The sequence below is a fragment of the Hyla sarda genome, chromosome 2 (genome assembly GCF_029499605.1).
Source record: "Hyla sarda isolate aHylSar1 chromosome 2, aHylSar1.hap1, whole genome shotgun sequence".
In the NCBI taxonomy this organism is placed as follows: Eukaryota; Metazoa; Chordata; class Amphibia; order Anura; family Hylidae; genus Hyla; species Hyla sarda.
Window position 1 is genome coordinate 514,465,942 of NC_079190.1, and position 22,627 is coordinate 514,488,568.

General features: G+C 45.4%; 1 protein-coding gene across 1 annotated transcript; it reads left to right on the forward strand.

Annotated features, from left to right (window-relative positions):
* The first annotated feature begins 340 nt into the window (after positions 1 to 340).
* Positions 341 to 21,900, forward strand: LOC130358115 (cystatin-A1-like). The gene is made up of 4 exons (XM_056560948.1): positions 341 to 558; positions 12,040 to 12,140; positions 15,991 to 16,092; positions 21,611 to 21,900. The coding sequence occupies exons 1-4, from the start codon at positions 546 to 548 to the stop codon at positions 21,737 to 21,739; spliced, it is 345 nt and encodes a 114-aa protein (XP_056416923.1). The 5' UTR covers positions 341 to 545; the 3' UTR covers positions 21,740 to 21,900.
* The last annotated feature ends 727 nt before the right edge of the window (positions 21,901 to 22,627 follow it).

A 22,627-nucleotide genomic window follows, 5' to 3' on the forward strand; every position in this document is an offset into this window, starting at 1 on the left:
AAAATCCCCATGGAAAACATATGCTGCTCTGGACAGTAGACTTGCATTGAGGGGGCATGACGTGACGTCACGAGGGGCGTGGCAGTGACGTCACGACCCCCCACTGCTCCAAGCGTTCGGAACAAAATATTCCGAACGCTGGGGCAGCAGAGTACCCCTTTAAACCTATACCCGAACACTTCAAGAAGATTCCTAACTGTGATGCCTCCTCACTCCGGATCCGAGGGATGGACAGTATTACACCGGATATGCGTGGGGGTGACATTGACAAACAATTGGCACAATGTGAAGTGAGATGGATTTGGCGTTTAAATACCATACAACCTGTTGGCCTTAATGAAATTTAGAGCTTTTCTCCGTTCTTGTAATATTCCTCCGATTGTTTTGCCTCTCTAGTTGGTTTCCTTACAAATATATGGTTTTAATCTGTTTTTTCTGTGTTATTTTAACATTATTTTAATCATGTTTTGTCATTTCTTTTTATATTCTTATGACCATTATATCCATCGTCTGTTGATCCAAGGAGTTGGTTGTGCTGGGACATCATGGAACTCACCGGTAACATTCAATTCTACTCATAGCATAGATATCTGTCACCATTCATTATTCATCATTCATTTCTATTTATTTATTCATTAATTACTATTCACTACTACCATTTTATTATTTTTTCAATATCTTACATTTTCTCAATTTTAGTTTTTTTTATGATTTTGTTAAAAATATAAAATATATTCTACAACACAAATAGAGAAACACGGCCGCACATCCACCATTTGTATTTTGATCTAATTGCTTCTCAGCATAATTTCAAACACTAACAGGTTGTTATTATACATTTAGATCAAAAAGTACAAAGCCCACGTCAGGGCCACCTAGTCAGAGTGGGTCCCTAACCTGACACTGGCGTAGACCCCGGCGGCGACCACTGCCTCCGAGACCCCATGCCCACAGGGGGAATGACCCAGTGGCTAGGCAGCCCCACTACTGCCCGACCAAGCCCTCGATTAAAGGAGTACTCTAGTGCAGAGTATTCCTGCTCCGTCCTGCCCGGACTGCAAAATAAATGAAAATGATCCATCACTCACCTCCCTGGGTTCCTGCGGAGTGTCACTACAGCTGATCGGTCTTCCGGTCCATCTCCTTCATACTTCCGGGTGTAACGAAGCGTCACATGGCGCTCAGCCTATCGCCGGCCGAGGCAGAACATCGCGGCGGCCGAGGCAGAACATCGCAGCGGCCGGGGATAGGCTGAGCGCCATGTGACGCTTCGTTACACCCAGAAGTATGAAGGAGATGGACCAGAGAACTGATCAGCTGTAGTGACGCTCCGCGGGAATTCAGGGAGGTGAGTGATGGTTCATTTTCATTTATTTTGCAGCCCGGGCAGGACGGAGCAGGAATACTCTGCACTAGAGTACTCCTTTAAGGGGCCGTACTACCCCAGAGACAAAGCATCACAGAAACAATGGCCGCCACAGAGAACCAGTGTGAACACCGACCATGTGCTCCCTACGAGAGGGCTAAGGGGAGAATGTAAGGAGGAAACCCTTATGTAGTTTCCTGCTAATTAAAAACGCCGGGGCCAAATGGGTGGATCGGAGCGCTGGCCATGGAAGAAGGGAGAGACTACAAATGTACAACACAAATAGAGAAACAAAGCTGCACATCCACCATTTGGAGACTGCATAAGGGTTTCCTCCTTACATTCTCCAGCCCTCTGGCAGGGAGCACATGGTAGGTGTTCACACCGGTGTGGTTCTCTGTGGCGGCCATTGTTTCTGTGATGCTTTGTCTGTGGGGTGGTGCGGCCCAGAGCCGGGGGCTTGGTCGGGCAGTAGTGGGGCTGCCTGGCCACTGGGTCCCTCCCACTGTGGGCATGGGGTCTCGGAGGCAGTGGTCGCCGCCCGGTGCTACGCCAGTGTCAGGTTAGGGACCCACTATGACTAGGTGGCCTTGACGTGGACTTGTACTTTTTGATCAAAATTGTATAATAATGTGTTCGTTCGTTTTTGTAATTATGCTGAGAAGCAATTAGATCAAATTACATATGGTGGATGTGCGGCCGTGTTTCTCTATTTGTGTTGTAGAATATATATTCTTTTACACTACTTTTCAGCATTCACTATTACAATTAAATTAAGCTCTCACCGCACACTGGTATGGGTAAGTGTACTGCGCTTCCCAGTTTGCCCTTGATATTTTTTGCACATTAATTATGTCAATACATTTTTTCATAATTTTTACATATCTTTATTCACAGAGAAATACATTGTACACAGATTTGTTGTATGATTTCAATTGTATTCACTTTTTATATTATTTATTGCATTTTTAGCACTTTATATAATAATAATATTGTCATTATTATTTTAGTATTTACTTTCCTTAGCACTTCAGTGGTCCCTCAACATACGATGGTAATTCGTTCCAAACGACCCATCGTTTGTCGAATCCATCGAATGTTGAGGGATCCGTGCAATGTAAAGTATAGGAAGCTGTACTCACCTTTCCCCGCCGCTCCGGACCAGGTACTCACCGCTCCCGATGCTGTTCCAGGGGCTCCCGATGCTGTCCCAGGGGCTCCCGATGCTGTCCCAGGGGCTCCCGATGCTGTCCCGCTGCTCCGGTGTCTTCTTCGGGATCCTCCGACTTCTTCCGCATCTTCTGCAGGGTCCGGGCCTCGCTTTCTGGTGACGTTATTACACTGCTGCGCCGGCGCGGCGTGCGTAGTGACGTAATAACGATGCCGGAAAGCGAGGCCCGGACCCTGGAGAAGATGCGGAAGACGCCGGAGGATCGAGAAGGGAACCCGAAGCAGCAGATATAGGTAAGTGAACCTGCTGGGGCACATTGCACTGCTAACCGGCAGCAGCTTAAGCATTTTGCTCTGTCGGATAGCAGTTAAGGCGATGGCCCCGACATATAAAAGCATCGTATGTCGATTTGATCATATGTCGGGGCCATCGCAGGTCGGGGGGTTACTGTATTTATCTATATATATTTACTTATTTATTATATTTTATGCACAGTGTTTTGTAAATAAGTTTCATTATCAACATGATTATTAATCTAATGCTCATTCTAATATTTATTTATAGTTTTATATTAACTAATATTGGTCTATGAAATATATGGTATTTTGCTAAACTCATTGTTATATGTAATTTGTTTGTTCTCCACTAGATGTCCTCAACTCAACTCTGCACAAAATGCAATATATATCTGCTGATGCCCAATTGTATTTATACCAGCAGGTTACAGGGTTTTGTTCTAAGGACTCAGCCTTATATTGTAACATCCTTATTTATGTATCCACACTGCTCCTTATAGATTTGGTCATTTATGCCTATATATATATATATATATATATATATATATATATATATATAGGGGCAGACTGACAACACTCAGGGCCCCCGGACAAAAAAGTAAAGGCCCCCTGCGATGCTCTGCTGCTGGTCACACTTCTGCCCCTATTCTACCCAATTCCCTCCACCACCCCCACACACAAAATAATTATATAATTTATATATAAGAATACCACCACTGAATAACTGGATAATACCGCCATACTGTACTGAATAAAACCACTATACACAGAACAGTATACTACACAATGTCTGTGTACATTATAAGTGATTATATACAGGACCATATGGTGGTGGATATCAGTTGTACAGAGATCTGTATACAATACAAGTGATTATATACAAGACCATATGGCGGTGGGTGTCCTGCACAGTAAAAGGGCAGGTAGGTAGATAGCAAGGTAAATAGTTAACTAGGTAGGTAGATCAGGAAGCCAGATATGTAGGTAGGTGACTAACCAGGTAGGTAGGTTGCTAGCTAGGTAGTTAGGCAGCCATGTATGAAGGCCAGGTATGTACATAGTTAGGCAGCCAGGTATGTAGGTAGTTAGATAGCCAGGTATGTAGGTAAGTAGTTAGGCATCCAGGTAAAAAGTTAGTTAGCCAGCACCCCCTCCACCCAGTGGCAGATCCACAGTCTAGTCTCGGGAGGGGCACTATGAAAACCTGCTATGTAGTTAGGAGGTAGCCCTCCTATTAGTTTGATAGTTTGTCCCCATCTTAGCTAGGCAGGAACATAGTAGTTAGTCCCCCATAGTAGGTGTAGGCAGCAGAGTTTCCCTCACAGTAGGTGTAGGCAGCAGAGTTCCCCGACAGTGGGGATAGGCAGCAGAGTTCCCCCACAGCAGGTGTAGGCAGTAGAGTTCCCCCACAGTGGGTGTAGGCAGCAGAGTTCCCCCACAGTGGGTGTAGGCAGCAGAGTTCCCCCACAGTAGGTGTAGGCAGCAGTGTCCCCCCACAGTAGGCATAGGCAGCAGGGTCCCCCCAGAGTAGGCGTAGGCAGCAGGGTCCCCCCACAGTAGGCATAGGCAGCAGGATCCCCCCACGGTAGGCGTACGCAGCAGAGTTCCCCCCAAGTAGGTGTAGGCAGCAGAGTGAGAGTCCCCCTTAGTAGGTGTATACAGCAGAGTTAGAGTTCCCCCCAAGTAGGTGTTTACAGCAGTTAGCGTCCCCCCAGTAGTTGTATACAGCAGTTAGAGTTCCCCCAGTAGGTGAATACAGCAGAGTTAGAGTCCCCCCCCCCCACCAGTAGGTGTATACAGCAGAGTTAGAGTCCCCCCCACCAGTAGGTGTATACAGCAGAGTTAGAGTTTCCACCCAGGTGCCGTGTCTTCCTTCCTACACAGTGCAGGCTCCCATGAGTGACATAATCGGCGCCTGCCCTGCGTGGGTGCGGAGGTCACGTCTCCTGTATGTAGGTCGCAGATGCTAATCAGAGAGGGGACACCTTCTCCTGTATGTGAGACACATGCAGGAGAAGGCAGCGCTGTCTGCTGGTGATCCGGGACAAGTGTCCTGGATCCTCAGGAGCAGCGGCGGGTGCTGTACCGCCTTTGTTGTGTGTACCTCCTTGTTTAAATACTGATTTTTATTGTATGTCACAATTTGCTATAATAAAGATGAATTACTTTGTAATTATTTTTGTGTAAATAGCTAAATTTTTTCATTAGGATTTTAGGATGAAGACTATGCTCCATAGGATAGTGGATAAGTGTCTGATCATGGGGGGTCCGACCGCTGGGACTCCCCGTGATCTCCTGAATGACACCTCGGCTCTCCCCAGGGACATAGCACGTCTACCCCAGCACGAAGTGGTGACCCACAAGCCCCCTCCATGTATCTATATGGGAGAGAAGGAGATTCCTGAACGCTGTGTCTCCGACTCTCCCATAGAGATACATGGAGGGGATATCGTGGGGTCGACACACTCCATTCCTGGGGAGGGCGGGGGTGCCGCTCAGGAGATCACGAGGGGTCCCAGCGGTCGGAACCCCGCGATCAGACACTTATTCTATCCTTTGTACAGGGGATAGGTTGTGCGGTACCACAGTACTCCTTTAACTTATCCTAATATATGGCGGTGTAATGGGCGCCATCTGAAAAGGCTCAAATTAGATACCATTCTATCTGAGGTAAAACAAAAAGGGAACTTCAGAGTCAATGAGTAAGGAAAAGGCTTAAATCCCAGAGAGGGAACATACATATCGTACTAAGTGACACAAGCTGCAGAATGCACTGATCAATCTCTTCATCCGGGGGTAGTGTCAGTCAACCGGACAATAAAAACAGAATTAAAGGCGCCAATATCCCCATATCCATGGCTTAGCATGTGTCCAACAACTATATCCTCTGATCTCTCCATAAACATGAATGTTCAGCTGGGTCGAGCGTTCACGTGTTCTGTATAGGGGAGAGAAGAGGTAACTGAGACGGGGCAATGGAAAGCCAACATGACCATTCCTTCTCTTGCTCGGGAGTCGAAAACCTACAATTTCCTTTAGACTGTTGTCCGCTTCTAACAACATTAGAGGGGTTGGCTGAATTTTTTCTACTATGTATGGGAATCACTTACCTCAGGAGCCCTGATTCCAATGGTGTGTTCACTTTCTTGATCCCACCAATACGAATGACAACCACAACGATTCCACCCCAATACCAATGATGACTACAGTGATTTCACCCCAATACCAATAACAACCACAACGATTCCACCCCAATTCCAATGATGACTACAGTGATTCCACTCCAATATCTAAGATGACCACAGTGATTCCACCCCAATACCAATGATGACCACAGTGATTCCACCCCAATACCAACGATGACCACAGTGATTCCACCCCAATACCAATGATGACCACAGTGATTCCACCCCAATACCAATGATGACTACAGTGATTCCACCCCAATACCAATGACAACCACAGCTATTTCACCCCAATACCATTGACAACCACAGCTATTCCACCCCAATACCAATGACAACCACAGCGATTCCACCCCAATACCAATGATGACCACAGCGATTCCACCCCAATACCAATGATGACCACAGCGATTCCACCCCAATACCAATGATGACCACAGCGATTCCACCCCAATTCCAATGATGACCACAGTGATTCCACCCCAATACCAATGATGAATACAGTCATTCCACTCCAATACCAATGATGACCACAGTGATTCCACCCCAATACTAATGATGACTACAGTGATTCCACCCCAATACCAATGACAACCACAGCTATTTCACCCCAATACCATTGACAACCACAGCTATTCCACCCCAATACCAATGACAACCACAGCGATTCCACCCCAATACCAATGATGACCACAGCGATTCCACCCCAATACCAATGATGACCACAGCGATTCCACCCCAATACCAATGATGACCACAGTGATTTCACCCATATACCAATGATGACTACAGTGATTCCACCCTAATACGAATGATGACTACAGTGATTCCACCCCAATACCAATGATGACCACAGTGATTCCACCCCAATACCAATGATGACTACAGTGATTCCACCCCAATACCAATGATGACTACAGTGATTCCATCCCAATACCAATGATGACTAAAGTGATTCCACCCCAATACCAATGATGACTACAGTGATTCCACCCCAATACCAATGATGACAACAGTGATTCCACCCTTATATCAATGATGACTACAGTGATTCCACCCCAATACCAATGATGACTACAGTGATTCCACCCCAATACCAATGATGACTACAGTGATTCCACCCCAATACCAATGATGACTAAAGTGATTCCACCCCAATACCAATGATGACTACAGTGATTCCACCCCAATACCAATGATGACAACAGTGATTCCACCCTTATACCAATGATGACTACAGTGATTCCACCCCAATACCAATGATGACTACAGTGATTCCACCCTTATACCAATGATGACAACAGTGATTCCCCCCCAATACCAATAATAACTACTGTGATTCCATCCCAATACCAATAACGGTCACAGCGATTCCACCCCAATACCAATGATGACCACAGTGATTCCCCCCCCCCCCAATACCAATAATAATTACTGTGATTCCATCCCAATACCAATAACGGTCACAGCGATTCCACCCCAATACCAATGATGACTACAATGATTCCACCCCAATACCAATGACAACCACAGCGATTCCACCCAAATACCAATGATGACTACAGTGATTCCACCCCAATACCAATGATGACTACAGTGATTCCACCCCAATACCAATGATGACTACAGTGATTCCACCCCAATACCAATAATGACGACAACAATTTCACCCCAATACCAATGACAACCACAGCGATTCCACCCCAATTCCAATGATGACCACAGTGATTCCACCCCAATACCAATGATGAATACAGTCATTCCACTCCAATACCAATGATGACCACAGTGATTCCACCCCAATACTAATGATGACTACAGTGATTCCACCCCAATACCAATGACAACCACAGCTATTTCACCCCAATACCAATGATAACCACAGCGATTCCACCCCAATACCAATGATGACCACAGCGATTCCACCCCAATACCAATGATGACCACAGCGATTCCACCCCAATACCAATGATGACTACAGTGATTTCACCCATATACCAATGATGACTACAGTGATTCCACCCTAATACCAATGATGACTACAGTGATTCCACCCCAATACCAATGATGACCACAGTGATTCCACCCCAATACCAATGATGACTACAGTGATTCCACCCCAATACCAATGATGACTACAGTGATTCCACCCCAATACCAATGATGACTAAAGTGATTCCACCCTTATACCAATGATGACTACAGTGATTCCACCCAAATACCAATGATGACAACAGTGATTCCACCCTTATACCAATGATGACAACAGTGATTCCCCCCCAATACCAATAATAACTACTGTGATTCCATCCCAATACCAATAACGGTCACAGCGATTCCACCCCAATACCAATGATGACCACAGTGATCCCCCCCCCCCAATACCAATAATAATTACTGTGATTCCATCCCAATACCAATAACGGTCACAGCGATTCCACCCCAATACCAATGATGACTACAATGATTCCACCCCAATACCAATGACAACCACAGCGATTCCACCCCAATACCAATAACGGTCTTAGTGATGGCACCATAATACACATCGTCCTCCATTAGTACCTAATACATTATGAGTAGGGGAAGACTAAGGAAGATTCCATTGAAGATTTTTAGAAGGCGAATCCAGAGCTGGATATATGTGGGGAAACGGCCATAAATCCTTCTCAAGTCTACAAAGACTAGTCTATATAATAGAAGAAAATAAATGGCAGCCTTTATCTATTGGCCCATAAATCTTTGTTATCATTTGTAGAGTATATAAATTTTTTCGGTGAACTTCAGCTATTTCTGAGGATCGACTCATATATCGCATCAGGAATTACAATGTGTCCTCTATGTATGGACCATGAATTGTTTGTGATGACACTTTTTGTTTTACAATTATTTGCATTATGAGTGCCATAGAGTCTTTACATTGATCTCGGACACTGATCTTTTCACAGGCACCCTACAAGGTTCTACAAGTGGGCGGGACTATTTCTGAGCACCCCTCCCCTTCAAATTTCTCAAACTTAAATTGTGAATCCGCAAAGGAGATAGATGCACCCAGAATTTATTTAGCTTTAATCCAAATGTTCAGTTTATAGAAATGATCATATATATATATATATATATATATATATACTGATGATGTGGGAGAAGCAGCACAACTAGAAGTTGCTCAGGTGCTGGGTGCCAGCTGGTATAGGCTCTGGTCCGGAGTCCTTGAGAAAGGCTGTAATTGGACGGCCGAAACGTCGCAAGACTTTGGGTGAATAAACTTCACATTTGTTTTTCACTACAACGGTGTGCTGCTGGAGTTTCTTTATTTTGGATATATATATATATATATATATATATATATATATATAGTGGGTAAAACAAGGAGTATCAAACCCTAAACTAACAGTATAAGTCATAAATCATATACAACAAAGGGTGGAGAAAAGGTGCGGTACTGCCATGGGCACGAGACAAACCTCTACAGGTAAAAGTGATTATGATTTACCAAACACCCATGACAGCACCCATGTGAGATTAGGAGACAGGGAGGGACCTTCTAAAGGTAAGATCCGACTCCATCTGTAAAAAGCTATGAGGGGAGCTCCATGTAGCTGCCTTGTCTGATAATGCAGAGGAACCGGGAGGGAAGAGCCTGTGGGTGGCCGGGTGGGGCAGTTCCACAGATGGTAATGGTTGCTGCCAGCACAAGGAGTTCCACAAGCCCATCACATGCTTCATGGGCTTGCGCAATGAAAGGGAGCAGCACAACCGGTGGACATGGTAACGGTTCCCCAGGGGCACACCTAGAATAATGCCTGATAATATGTGGGGTGACCATAATGGTGAGGTGCAGGTATAAGCCAAAGCACAGATAAGTAAATAATAACTCAGTCTTTTACATGGTACAAAAATCATCCAGTACAATGGTCGTAGAGTCTCTTGAAAAACAATACTCCAACAAAATGGCTGGAGCTTGGGGTCATCCTTAGGGAAAGTGGGGTAGTGTGTGGGGTTCCCGATATTGTCTGCTTCACTCTACGCCTTTAGGTAAGGCCCTAGTCCATTTAGTCTCTTCTGATGGATGCAAACTATTTGGTTCCCAACAGAATCCAGAAATGTGCTGCAATACCCACTGTAGGATGCAGGTCATACCAAGCTATAATTCCATATTTGTAGCACTGGTCTACACCTGTAGGAAAGAAACATTATAAAGCCCCCTTAGGCTCCTGGGCCAGGTGCAAGTGCACCCTCTGCCCCCCCCCCCCCCCCCCCCCTATTGTTATGCCATGAAGTCTCTAGGCCTGGAGCTTCAAAACCCTAAATCCCTAAATGCAGCACATGCTCACAGCCTGAAAGGCTGCGCTACCTTTAAAGACAAGGCTGTGTATGGGGTCAGAATAGTAAGATTTGTTTTAAAGTAGTAAAATAAAACAAACAGTTAAATAAATTGGATATCGCTTTAATCATATGGACCTAAATAATCCAATAATAATCCAAAAAACCAAACCCTCTATAAGTAAAATTGCATTTTTTTATTTTATTATTTCACCCCATAAATATTTTTTCTGACACCAAGTTTCAGGAACTGCATATCTTATCAAAAGAAATCTAGGGAAGATATGGGAAATCCAGAAATAGTTAAAGGGGTACTCTGCTGCTCAGCGTTTGGAACAAACTGTTCCGAATGCTGGATCCGGCACCGTGAGCTCGTGACATCATAGCCCCATCCCCTCATGACATCATGCCCCGCCCCCTCAATGCAAGTCTATGGGAGGGGGTGTGACAGCTGTCACGCCCCCTCCCATAGACTTGCATTGAGGGGGCTGGGCGTGATGTCACGAGGGGGCGGGGTTATGACATTACGAGCTCCCAGCACCAGCTCCAGCGTTCGGAACAGTTTGTTCCAAACGCTGAGCAGCAAAGTACCCCTTTAAAATCCCTAGAAAGACTATGGTAAACTCTGTCTTCAGGCCCGGGATTTTACGGTATGAAAGGCAGGTTTGGTAGTGGGGCCTTTCATCCCCTTCCTGAACTGCTCTAGGTTTTCAGTGTGGGCCAGATTAGTATTTTAATCTGCAAGCTAAGGCTGGGAGGAACCTGCACCACTGATGGGAATTGGAGTCCTGAACTTTTTAGTCTTTGTAACCTGTATGAGTAGCACTTTTGTTGTCTACTTGGTTGGGTGGCTGGTAGTAAGCCATCTTTATAAACAGCTCATAAAAATAAACAAAATTCAAGCTTCTAGGCCCTGATCCAGCAGAGTAGAAATGGTGCGGACACTCAGTTATTGTCCTAAAATCAGGTTTATTTGCACATAAGCAACACGTTTCCGGTCCGTAACGGACCCTTCGTCAGGCAAGATGCATTCTGTGTATATCTTTATAAGCAGGGAAGTTTGGTGTATAGTTAGCGCTGGACAAGCAGAATTTATTTTGTGTTTTTGTTTTGTGATGGCTGTATTTTTGTTTGCTGAAAAAATAAAAACTGGAGAAGCCCTGTTTGAACATTACTTTTCTGTCTTTTACAGCTATTTGCTGCTATTTGCCTGGATCTACAGAGCTAATCTCCCACAATACATATACTGTACATCACATATTTGTGCACAGAGCCTAAGATTTACGCAGTTCTTTTATTTTTATTTTTTTATATTTCCATTGGTCTGAAATTCCTCTCTGTGTGGAGACTAAACTTTCGTCATTCGCTTCCCAGACACCTTACAGATAAGAAGAGTTTAATCTTATTACAGAGTCTCATGTTTAATTCATGTATAAAGTTATTATCACTCCCAATCATGCACTAATCCCATTGCTCCTTGCTACTCCTGTCAGCCGCACCTCAAGGTTTATAGGTTTGGATGGATCGTACCACTGTCCTAAAAGGGGTGGGGGAGCCTGGTTCATGTACTAGGCAACGACATAACAAGAGAAATGACCTGACTTAATTAAAGTAATATAAGGTCACCCCTCCCAGTGCTAAGTGGCGCACTCCAAGGATATATATATATATATACAGGCAGATGTGTATCTCTTCAAGGTTCAGCCGGCAGGGTATTAGGAATGGAGCCACCATTTAAGCTTGGAGGAGTAGGTGAAACAAAGCCTGCAAACCCAGAAGTACAAGGTTACTGTGACACAGTGAGTAACATACTGATGTTATGTCTACACATCAATTTTTTACATTGTTTTTTATTTTTATTTATTTTTTCATTATGGCCTTTATACACGACACAAGTGGATAACTGGCTGGCAAATGTAAAGTTCCGGCAGTAGGGTTGTGTATGTAGCCAATGATGAGGTTTGTAATGTCACATTGCAGGAGTGGTGCAACTGTATACAGTATTTAGATATATAGTCCCATAAACCACTACTTCAATAAAGCTGTAATCTGTATTAAGGCCCCTGGAAAAATACTACCTCAAAAGTCAGGATTTACAACTTGTTCTGTACTTTTATATAGCCAATGATGAGGTTTGTAATGTCACATTGCAGGAGTGGTGCAACTGTATACAGTATTTAGATATATAGTCCCATAAACCACTACTTCAATAAAGCTGTAATCTGTATTAAGGCCCCTGGAAAATACTACCTCAAAAGTCAGGATTTACAACTTGTTCTTTACTCCTGGTGCAGATCCAATACAAAAGAAGACACTTTATAAAGATTGAGAAGCTATTGGTAATTTGTCACAGCCCAGAAGTAATTGTTAGATTTGGTTACCATGTGACCTGTAGACTCAGAGGCTTGCGGCTACACAGGGCATATGGAAAGTTACCTCTGGGTGTGGTCTGGGTTGTTCTCCTCTGTACTTTGAGATAAGAATTAGAAGATTTAAACTTGTCCTGTTGCTCCCTTGTGACTTATGTTGACTCACAGGCTACCCCGGATGTTCTACTATGTGTCACTGCATGGGTACCTGGCTTGTTCCCCACCGCACTCAGGATGCAGCGTGACTGAAGAATTTTAAAGGGGTACTCCACTGCCCCAGCGTTCGGAACATTTTTGTTTCGAACGCTGGGTGCGGGCTGCTTGGGTTGTTATGCAATGGCCACGCTCCTTGTGCTGTCACACCACGCCCCCCCTCAATGCAAGTCTATGGGAGGAGGCGTGGCGGTCGCCACGCCTCCTCCCATAGACTTGCATTGAGGGGGCCAGGCGTGACGCTGGGGCAGTGGATTACCCCTTTAAGACTTGGCTGTAGACTGTGTCCAATATATATCTGCATGCTTCAGGGGTCTTCACGGGGGGCCGTACCGTGCAAAGATATGGGAAGATCCCTTCTCTCAATTACTTTCCTTGGGAAATCGGAAAGTTTGTCACTGACTAGGCAGGGCTGGAGGAGTGGCACCCAGTCTCTACTTTGGAATGGGGCCCATCGGGTTTGCCTTTGTCCCTAATGTTACCGCTTGTGGAACCCCTAGGGGGACACACTAGACAGGTTGTGGGGGACACACTAGACAGGTTGTGGGGGACACACTAGACAGGTTGTGGGGGACACACTAGACAGGTTGGGGGGGACACACTAGACAGGTTGTGGGGGACACACTAGACAGGTTGTGGGGGACACACTAGACAGGTTGTGGGGGACACACTAGACAGGTTGTGGGGGACACACTAGACAGGTTGTGGGGGACACACTAGACAGGTTGTGGGGGACACACTAGACAGGTTGTGGGGGACACACTAGACAGGTTGTGGGGGACACACTAGACAGGTTGTGGGGGACACACTAGACAGGTTGTGGGGGACACACTAGACAGGTTGTGGCTTTATTGTCTTGTGCCAACATTTTGAAGATGGAGGCAAAATCCTTCTAAAGGTGAGAGATGCAGCAGGGGATGGACGCTCTTGTCTGTCTGGGCCAGAACTGAACATGTGATTTAGGATCCTCCCCTTATCCCTTGGGATTGATAAACTTTACCCCATAGGCTGAGGGGACATTCACCACTTTTACAATAAAGATAGACTTCAGGGTAGAGAATGTTAACTCCTTACACTCATATCAGGCTCAGTGCATGCAGACATTGTGATACACTTAAAGAGATTGTCTTAGAACAGAGCAGGAAATCTTTGAGGCTCAGTCTCCAGCCCCTATCTCTCCTCTCCTGACTGCTCAGTCTCCAGCCCCTCTCTCTTCTCTCCTGACAGCTCAGTCTTAAGCCCCTCTCTCTTCTCTCCTGACAGCTCAGTCTCCAGTCCCTCTATCTCCTCTCCTGACAGCTCAGTCTCCAGTCCCTCTCTCTCCTCTCCTGACTGCTCAGTCTCCAGCCCCTCTCTCTTCTCTGCTGACAGCTCAGTCTCCAGTCCCTCTATCTCCTCTCCTGACAGCTCAGTCTCCAGCTCCTCTCTCTCCTCTCCTGACAGCTCAGTCTCCAGCCCCTATCTCTCCTCTCCTGATGGCTCAGTCTCCAGCCCTTCTCTCCCCTGACAGCTCAGTCTCCTGCCTCTCTCTCTTTCCTCTCCTGACAGCTCAGTCTCCAGCCCCTCTCTCTCCTCTTCTGACAGCTCAGTCTCCAGCCCCTCTCTCTCCTCTTCTGATGGCTGTTTCCAGCCCTTCTCTCCCCTGACAGCTCAGTCCCCAGTCCCTCTCTCTCCTCTCCTGACAGCTCAGTCTCCAGTCCCTCTATCTCCTCTCCTGACATCCCAGTCTCCAGCCCCTTTCTCTCCTCTCCTGACAGCCCAGTCTCCAGCCCCTCTCTCTTCTCTTCTGACAGCTCAGTCTCCAGCCCCTCTCACTCCTTACCTGATGGCTCAGTCTCCAGACTCTCTCTCTCTCTCTCTCCTCTCCTGACAGCTCAGTCTCCAGTCCCTCTCTCTCTCCTCTCCTGACAGCTCAGTCTCCAGCCCCTTTCTCTTCTCTCCTGACAGCTCAGTCTCCAGCCCCTCTCACTACTTACCTGATGGCTCAGTCTCCAGACTCTCTCTCTCTCCCCTCTCTCCTGACAGCTCAGTCTCCAGCCCCTCTCTCTTCTCTCCTGACAGCTCAGTCTCCAGCCCCTCTCACTCCTTACCTGATGACTCAGTCTCCAGCCCCTCTCTCTCTCTCCCCTCTCCTGACAGATCAGTCTCCAGCTCCTCTCTCTCCTCTCCTGACAGCTTAGTTCCAGCCCCTCTCTCTCTCCTGACAGCTCAGTCTCCAGCGCCTCTCTCTTCTCTCCTGACAGCTCAGTCTCCAGCCCCTCTCTCTCCCCTCTCCTTACAGCTCAGTCTCCTGTCCCTCTCTCTCCTCTCCTGACGGCTCAGTTTCCAGCCCCTCTCTCTTCTCTTCTGATGGCTCAGTCTCCAGCCCCTCTCTCTCCTGCCCTGACATCTCAGTCTCCAGCCCCTCTCTCTCCTCTCCTGATGGCTCAGTCTCCAGCCTCTCTCTCTCTTTCCTCTCTTGACAGCTCAGTCTCCAGCCCCTCTCTCTCCTCTCCTGACAACTCAGTCTCCAGCCTCTCTGTCTCCTCTCCTGACAGCTCAGTCTCCAACCACTCTCCCTCCTCGCTTGACAGCTCAGTGTCCAGACCCTCCCTTTCCTCTCCTGACAGCTCAGTCTCCAGCCCCATCTCTCTCCTCTCCTGATAACAGTCTCCAGCCCATCTCTCTCTCCTCTCCTTATGGCTCAGTCTCCAGCCCCTCTCTCTCCTCTCCTGACAGCTCAGTCTCCAGCTCCTCTCTCTTCTCTCCTGACAGCTCGGTCTCCAGCCCCTCTCTCTCTCTCCTCTCCTGACAGCTCAGTCTCCAGCCCCTCTCTCTCCTGACAGCTCAGTCTCCAGCCCCTCTCTCTTCTCTCCTGACAGCTCAGTCTCCAGCCTCTCTCTCTCCTCTCCTAACAGCTCATTCTCCAGTCCCTCTCTCCTCTCCTGACATCTCAGTCTCCAGCCCTTCTCTCTCCTCTCCTGATGACTCAGTCTCCAGCCCCTCTCTCTCCTCTCCTGACAGCTTAGTCTCCAGCCTCTCTTCTTTCCATTAATATTATTTTTATTTTGTCCCTTTTTGTCATCAGGTAAAATCAAAGTTTCTGGAACAAAGTGGGTTAAATGTGACAGAGTTTAAGGCCGATTCATACAGAGACCAGGTTGTTGCTGGAATGTACTACTACATCAAGGTAACCGGTGTGTAACGTGTGGTGCACCATGGGCCTCGTAGTTCTAGATAAGTTGGTTTTAAAATAATTGTGGCCCTGGGCAAAATTTTACATGAGGCCAATTAGTCCTGGGGCCAAAGATTATCATGTTGTGCTCCCTGAATTGTGCACAGGGATCGGCTGCGAATGTGACCGGACAAACATGACCAATCCATCCAGAATAAACTTCTGATTGTGGAAAATGTTTGTGACCCCATTTACTTACATTAACTAAGATGTCGCATGATACACAGCGCACCCAACCCATCGTGGCCAAATTTGCTGTGCAGCCCCGTAATAGTTGGTGTAATAGCGCCCACATATACTATAACAGTGATCTCCTCAGTGCTGCCTGTCAGTAATAGTGCCCACATATACTATAACAGTGATCTTCTCAGTGCTGCCTGTCAGTAATAGTGCTCACATATACTATAACAGTGATCTTCTCAGTGCTGCCTGTCAGTAACAGCGCCCACATATACTATAACAGTGATCTCCTCAGTGCTGCCTGTCAGTAATAATGCCCACATATACTATAACAGTGATCTTCTCAGTGCTGCCTGTCAGTAATAGTGCTCACATATACTATAACAGTGATCTTCTCAGTGCTGCCTGTCAGTAACAGCGCCCACATATACTATAACAGTGATCTCCTCAGTGCTGCCTGTCAGTAATAATGCCCACATATACTATAACAGTGATCTTCTCAGTGCTGCCTGTCAGTAATAGTGCTCACATATACTATAACAGTGATCTTCTCAGTGCTGCCTGTCAGTAACAGCGCCCACATATACTATAACAGTGATCTCCTCAGTGCTGCCTGTCAGTAATAATGCCCACATATACTATAACAGTGATCTTCTCAGTGCTGCCTGTCAGTAATAGTGCCCACATATACTATAACAGTGATCCTCTCAGTGCTGCCTGTCAGAAATAGCGCTCACATATACTATACCAGTGATCTCCTCAGTGCTGCCTGTCAGTAATAGCGCCCACATATACTATAACAGTGATCTTCTCAGTGCTGACTGTCAGTAATAGCGCCCACATATACTATAACAGTGATCTTCTCAGTGCTGCCTGTCAGTAATAGTGCCCACATATACTATAACAGTGATCTCCTCAGTGCTGCCTGTCAGTAATAGCGCCCACATATACTATAACAGTGATCTTCTCAGTGCTGCCTGTCAGTAATAGCGCCCACATATACTATAACAGTGATCTTCTCAGTGCTGCCTGTCAGTAATAGTGCCCACATATACTATAACAGTGATCTCCTCAGTGCTGCCTGTCAGCAATAGTGCTCACATATACTATAACAGTGATCTCCTCAGTGCTGCCTGTCAGCAATAGTGCTCACATATACTATAACAGTGATCTTCTCAGTGCTGCCTATCAGTAACAGCGGCCACATATACTATAACAGTGATCTTCTCAGTGCTGCCTGTCAGTAATAGCGCCCACATATACTATAACAGTGATCTTCTCAGTGCTGCCTGTCAGTAATAGTGCCCACATATACTATAACAGTGATCTCCTCAGTGCTGCCTGTCAGCAATAGTGCTCACATATACTATAACAGTGATCTTCTCAGTGCTGCCTATCAGTAACAGCGGCCACATATACTATAACAGTGATCTCCTCAGTGCTGCCTGTCAGTAATAATGCCCGCATATACTATAACAGTGATCTCCTCAGTGCTGCCTGTCAGTAATAGTGCCCACATATACTATAACAGTGATCCTCTCAGTGCTGCCTGTCAGAAATAGCGCTCACATATACTATACCAGTGATCTCCTCAGTGCTGCCTGTCAGTAATAGTGCTCACATATACTATACCAGTGATCTCCTCAGTGCTGCCTGTCAGTAATAGCGCCCACATATACTTTAACAGTGATCTTCTCAGTGCTGCCTGTCAGTAATAGTGCTCACATATGCTATAACAGGGATCTCCTCAGTGCTGCCTGTCAGTAATACTGCCCACATATACTATACCAGTGATCTTCTCAGTGCTGCCTGTCAGTAATAGTGCTCACATATGCTATAACAGTGATCTCCTCAGTGCTGCCTGTCAGTAATACTGCCCACATATACTATACCAGTGATCTCCTCAGTGCTGTCTGTCAGTAATAGTGCCCACATATACTATACCAGTGATCTCCTCAGTGCTGCCTGTCAGTAATAGTGCCCACATATACTATACCAGTGATCTCCTCAGTGCTGCCTGTCAGTAAAAGCGCCCACATATACTATAACAGTGATCTCCTCAGTGCTGCCTGTCAATAATAGCGCCCACATATACTATAACAGTGATCTCCTCAGTGCTGCCTGTCACTAATAGCGCCCACATATACTATAACAGTGATCTCCTCAGTGCTGCCTGTCAGTAATAGTGCTCACATATACTATACCAGTGATCTCCTCAGTGCTGCCTGTCAGTAATAGCGCTCACATATACTATAACAGTGATCTCCTCAGTGCTGCCTGTCAGTAATAGCACCCACATATACTATAACAGTGATCTCCTCAGTGCTGCCTGTCAGTAATAGCGCCCACATATACTATACCAGTGATCTCCTCAGTGCTGCCTGTCAGTAATAGTGCCCACATATACTATAACAGTGATCTCCTCAGTGCTGCCTGTCAATAATAGTGCTCACATATACTATAACAGTGATCTCCTCAGTGCTGCCTGTCAATAATAGTGCTCACATATACTGTAACAGTGATCTCCTCAGTGCCGACTGTCAGTAATAGTGCTCACATATACTATAACAGTGATCTCCTCAGTGCTGCCTGTCATTAATAATGCCCACATATACTATACCAGTGATCTCCTCAGTGCTGCCTGTCAGTAATAGCGCCCACATATACTATAACAGTGATCTCCTTAGTGCTGCCTGTCAGTAATAGTGCCCACATATACTATACCACTGATCTCCTCAGTGCTGCCTGTCAGTAATAGCGCCCACATATACTATACCAATGGATACATTGTATATAGTGACCGGGGGTGAAGACTTTCTGGATACATTGTGTATAGTGACCGGGGGTGAAGACTTTCTGGATACATTGTATATAGTGACTGGGGGTGAAGACTTTCTGGATACATTGTATATAGTGACCGGGGTGAAGACTTTCTGGATACATTGTATATAGTGACCGGGGGTGAAGACTTTCTGTATACATTGTATATAGTGACCGGGGGTGAAGACTTTCTGGATATATTGTATATAGTGACTGGGGGTGAAGACTTTCTGGATACATTGTATATAGTGATCGGGGGTGAAGACTTTCTGTATACACTGTATATAGTGACCGGGGGTGAAGACTTTCTGTATACATTGTATATAGTGACCGGGGGTGAAGACTTTCTGTATACATTGTATATAGTGACTGGGGGTGAAGACTTTCTGGATACATTGTATATAGTGATCGGGGGTGAAGACTTTCTGTATACACTGTATATAGTGACCGGGGGTGAAGACTTTCTGTATACATTGTATATAGTGACCGGGGTGAAGACTTTCTGGATACATTGTATATAGTGATCGGGGGTGAAGACTTTCTGTATACATTGTATATAGTGACTGGGGGTGAAGACTTTCTGTATACATTGTATATAGTGACCGGGGGTGAAGACTTTCTGTATACACTGTATATAGTGACCGGGGTGAAGACTTTCTGTATACACTGTATATAGTGACCGGGGGTGAAGACTTTCTGTATACACTGTATATAGTGACCGGGGGTGAAGACTTTCTGTATACACTGTATATAGTGACCGGGGGTGAAGACTTTCTGTATACATTGTATATAGTGACCGGGGGTGAAGACTTTCTGTATACACTGTATATAGTGACCGGGGGTGAAGACTTTCTGTATACACTGTATATAGTGATCGGGGGTGAAGACTTTCTGTATACATTGTATATAGTGACCGGGGGTGAAGACTTTCTGTATACACTGTATATAGTGACCGGGGGTGAAGACTTTCTGGATACATTGTATATAGTGACCGGGGGTGAAGACTTTCTGGATACATTGTATATAGTGACCGGGGGTGAAGACTTTCTGTATACATTGTATATAGTGATCGGGGTGAAGACTTTCTGGATACATTGTATATAGTGATCGGGGTGAAGACTTTCTGGATACATTGTATATAGTGACTGGGGGTGAAGACTTTCTGTATACACTGTATATAGTGACCGGGGGTGAAGACTTTCTGTATACACTGTATATAGTGACCGGGGGTGAAGACTTTCTGTATACACTGTATATAGTGACCGGGGTTGAAGACTTTCTGTATACATTGTATATAGTGACCGGGGGTGAAGACTTTCTGTATACACTGTATATAGTGACCGGGGTGAAGACTTTCTGTATACACTGTATATAGTGACCGGGGGTGAAGACTTTCTGTATACACTGTATATAGTGACCGGGGATGAAGACTTTCTGTATACACTGTATATAGTGACCGGGGGTGAAGACTTTCTGTATACACTGTATATAGTGACCGGGGGTGAAGACTTTCTGTATACATTGTATATAGTGACCGGGGGTGAAGACTTTCTGTATACACTGTATATAGTGACCGGGGGTGAAGACTTTCTGTATACACTGTATATAGTGATCGGGGGTGAAGACTTTCTGTATACATTGTATATAGTGACCGGGGGTGAAGACTTTCTGTATACACTGTATATAGTGACCGGGGGTGAAGACTTTCTGGATACATTGTATATAGTGACCGGGGGTGAAGACTTTCTGGATACATTGTATATAGTGACCGGGGGTGAAGACTTTCTGTATACATTGTATATAGTGATCGGGGTGAAGACTTTCTGGATACATTGTATATAGTGATCGGGGTGAAGACTTTCTGGATACATTGTATATAGTGACCGGGGGTGAAGACTTTCTGTATACACTGTATATAGTGACCGGGGGTGAAGACTTTCTGTATACACTGTATATAGTGACCGGGGTGAAGACTTTCTGTATACACTGTATATAGTGACCGGGGGTGAAGACTTTCTGTATACACTGTATATAGTGACCGGAGGTGAAGACTTTCTGTATACACTGTATATAGTGACCGGGGGTGAAGACTTTCTGTATACACTGTATATAGTGACCGGGGGTGAAGACTTTCTGTATACATTGTATATAGTGACTGGGGGTGAAGACTTTCTGTATACATTGTATATAGTGACCGGGGGTGAAGACTTTCTGTATACACTGTATATAGTGACCGGGGTGAAGACTTTCTGTATACACTGTATATAGTGACCGGGGGTGAAGACTTTCTGTATACACTGTATATAGTGACCGGGGGTGAAGACTTTCTGTATACACTGTATATAGTGACCGGGGGTGAAGACTTTCTGTATACACTGTATATAGTGACCGGGGGTGAAGACTTTCTGTATACACTGTATATAGTGACCGGGGGTCATGTACCGTCATGTAACATTTCCCTCTGTCTCCTCAGGTCTGGCTCGGAGGGGACAAGTACTGTCACATAAAGGTATATAATCCTCTACCTCATACCGGAGGGAAGCCGGAGCTGCAGGGGTACAAGCTGGATAAGTCTAAGGAAGAATCCATTGGATTTTTTTAGAAAGAGAATCAAGCGCTCAGTGTATGTGGGGAAACCCTCCTAAGTCACCACTTTCTGGGATTTATCCGAAATGTTGGCGCGACCTTCTACGTTTTCACCATCTAAGTTTCCCGTCCCTGTTTTTGGCGTCTGTTTTTTTCCCTTTCTAATCTTTTCACTTATAAAAGAAGATGTCACATGAACGAAAACCTGTTTGTTTGGTTATTTGGGTGCGTACGTTGGGTGTGCGCCAAAAAATTCCCATAGGAAAAGCGCGTTTATGAATTTATGAATTCCCTATCAAAAGACAAAAAAAATATATAAAAATAAAATATTTATAAATAAGGGGCCATAGCGTAAATAATCAAGTCTTTCCATCTTTTAGCTAAGTTCTACGGAACAGTGTTTTCCAAACAGGGAACCTCCAGTTGTTGCAAAACTACAACTCCCAGCATGCCCGGACAGCCGAAGGCTGTCCGGGCATGCTGGGAGCTGTAGTTTTGCAACAGCTGGAGGCACACTGGTTGGAAAACACTACTCTGCTCCTTGCTGGAACCATTGTCGGCAGGACATGCTTTTAACTGGATCCACAAGTAAAGTTGCTTTCAACTGTGTCTGCGTCCTCAAGATGCAGATCCAGTTAAAAACTATGATGCAGCAGAGAGCCATTGGCTTAAAGGGGTTATCCAGGAAAAAAAACTTTTTTATACATATATATATATATATATATATATATATATATATATATATATCAACTGGCTCCAGAAAGTTAAACAAATTTGTAAATTACTTCTATTAAAAAATCTTAAACCTTTCAGTACTTATCAGCTTCTGAAGTTAAGCTTTTTCTTTTCCGTCTAAGTCCTCTCTGATGACACGAGTCTCGGGAACCGCCCAGTTTAGAAGAGG

Excerpts from the sequence above, each read along its gene's own strand:
- LOC130358115 (XM_056560948.1), top strand. Across the intron at positions 12,141-15,990 it reads TACAAGGTTACTGTGACACA|GTAAAATCAAAGTTTCTGGA; the intron begins GTGAGTAACATA and ends TTTTGTCATCAG. Across the intron at positions 16,093-21,610 it reads GAATGTACTACTACATCAAG|GTCTGGCTCGGAGGGGACAA; the intron begins GTAACCGGTGTG and ends CTGTCTCCTCAG.